This window comes from Pundamilia nyererei, unplaced genomic scaffold, assembly GCF_000239375.1.
Source record: "Pundamilia nyererei isolate P.nyererei 1_Seehausen unplaced genomic scaffold, PunNye1.0 scaffold00168, whole genome shotgun sequence".
NCBI lineage: Eukaryota > Metazoa > Chordata > Actinopteri > Cichliformes > Cichlidae > Pundamilia > Pundamilia nyererei.
In genome coordinates, this window is record NW_005187569.1 from 113192 (window position 1) to 115209 (window position 2018).

Consider the following 2018-nt stretch of genomic DNA (forward strand, 5'->3'; position numbering starts at 1 on the left):
TGATCATTTTTGCACCTTTTCAACATCACTGGCAGCGTAGACTACATGTATACTTACACATATATTAGTAATCTACCCTTTTTTATTTTATTTTGTTGTTATTTTAGGGTTTTTTGTTTGGAGGTTTTCCACTCATAGTTTTAGTCTCTAGCTTAGCTTTACTCAACTGTAACCTTGTTTCATACAATTCACAGGTGTAAGACCGCCTCTTGCCTCTGCGGCACTAATGGCCTCTCATACAGAAACACGCATCATCCTTCCAGTGTGGAAATCCCCCTTTTCTGCCATTTAAAAGCTCCGCACTGAGCGCAGTGCAAACCCACCGCTCTGCAAACCGAAAAACGAGGCTGGGGGCAAAATTATGTAGTATTTATACCTTTTTTTAAAAAAGCGATAATTAAAAAGAAGAAGAAGAAGAAGGCGGGTATTGCATGTTTTTTAGATGGGAAACCTGGTGGGCAGCTGGCGTTTCAAGGAGCCGAGCACGATTGAGGAATGTGACTCGACGTGGGGATCGGACTCGGAGAGCGACGAGCCGGCGGCTGAAGATGATAGCGGCATCTCCGACTCCGTCAGCCCGGCGGAGAGCGAGAGGGCCGCGGGGCACGCCGGAGACAGCACACCGCAGGTACGTTTCACGCCGGAGAGCCGGGACATGTGGGCCACCGGCAAAAAGGCCGGGACACAGTAAGGACAACCGGGCTACGGTGATGTCTGCACCCGAGACACAGCTCACACCAAACTTTCATTCAGAAATACGTCAAGTTCATGTACCGTGAAGACGTGCTGTACACGCATGCTGTGGAAAACGGCTGTACATTTACGCGGGGACAAATTATAGGGGACAGGTTCTCCTCGTAATTTAGAGCAAGATTAAAATGGGAAAAAAATCCACATGAGAAAATCATAGCGACAATCCTTCTGCCATACTGCCATTATTTCAATATGAGTTATGAGTTCACATAACCACTGAATTATCTGCCGGGAACAAAACGATCAGCAGCAGCTCAGCCTCCTCTGGGACCGTGTACAGGCAGGTTAATGACCACACACACGGCAGCCAGGCAGGATAAGGACGAGGTCGCCCTTTATTGCGATCTTTTATTTTTAAATGGACTCAACCAAATAAGTTTGGTTTGTTTTTTTTGTTTGTTTTTTTGTGGAAGTTTAGATGCATTTAGCAGGTTACTGCCGCAAAATTATAACCTATTCAAACTCCCAAGTGTAATTTTCAGAGTAAACCGTGTCTGTACATGTGCTGATTCAGCACAGATAATGTTAAATACGGTAAAGATAGAAATAACGAATAAATTCTGAATGCTAGAGAGCGTTAGTGCAATAAATTCTAGTATTTAAAATACTGCGTATTTATCCCCCCAGCCCTCATGCTACAGCCATGCTGTGATCTTACTGTAGACATCAGCACGCCAGGTGGGACTGTGCAAGCTAGGTGTCAAAATCATGCCAAATTTGAGAAGAAATGGATTCAGTCTTGGGTTTCTTACTGTACACTACTGTCATACATGTTATGGGCTACATCCTGTTCACGTGATGTTTGTTAATTATCAAAGTAATCTAAGGAACCATAACTCCAACCCTACACTGCCTACAGGTTTACAAAGAAAGTGAAAACGTTTTATTCTTTTTAGGCTACAGACACATAAACTGTGTGCCATAACGTTCAGAGTAGCTGACGGGATTGTTGTTATTAGGCTATTTCACACTGTTTTATAATACAGGAACCAGCAGGTTATAACAGTCGAACAGGAGCAATCTTTCATAGATTATTTCTTAAAAGTTAAACCAGACTTATGGTTTTGCTCTGTTTTTATAAGTTGGACTTTTTTTAAAGTCAGGAGGGAGATAGTTTATGGATTATAGTAAATGACCTAAGAAGTAAGTAAGTAAGTAAGTAAAATTTATTTATATAGCGCTTTTCACAGATAAAAATCACAAAGTGCTTTACAACACAGAAAATGGGAATATAAAAACAATATAACAGTAAATAAAACAATGTA

General features: G+C 41.7%; 1 protein-coding gene across 1 annotated transcript in view; it reads left to right on the forward strand.

Annotated features, from left to right (window-relative positions):
- Positions 1 to 277: 277 nt before the first annotated feature.
- Positions 278 to 2018, forward strand: part of ogfrl1 (opioid growth factor receptor-like 1) — an 8300-nt gene continuing 6559 nt past the window's right edge. The window contains exon 1 of the mRNA XM_005745859.1: positions 278 to 687. Within this exon, the coding sequence (XP_005745916.1) occupies positions 443 to 687 (245 nt within the window). The 5' untranslated portion in view covers positions 278 to 442. The remainder of the gene's footprint in view (positions 688 to 2018) is intronic.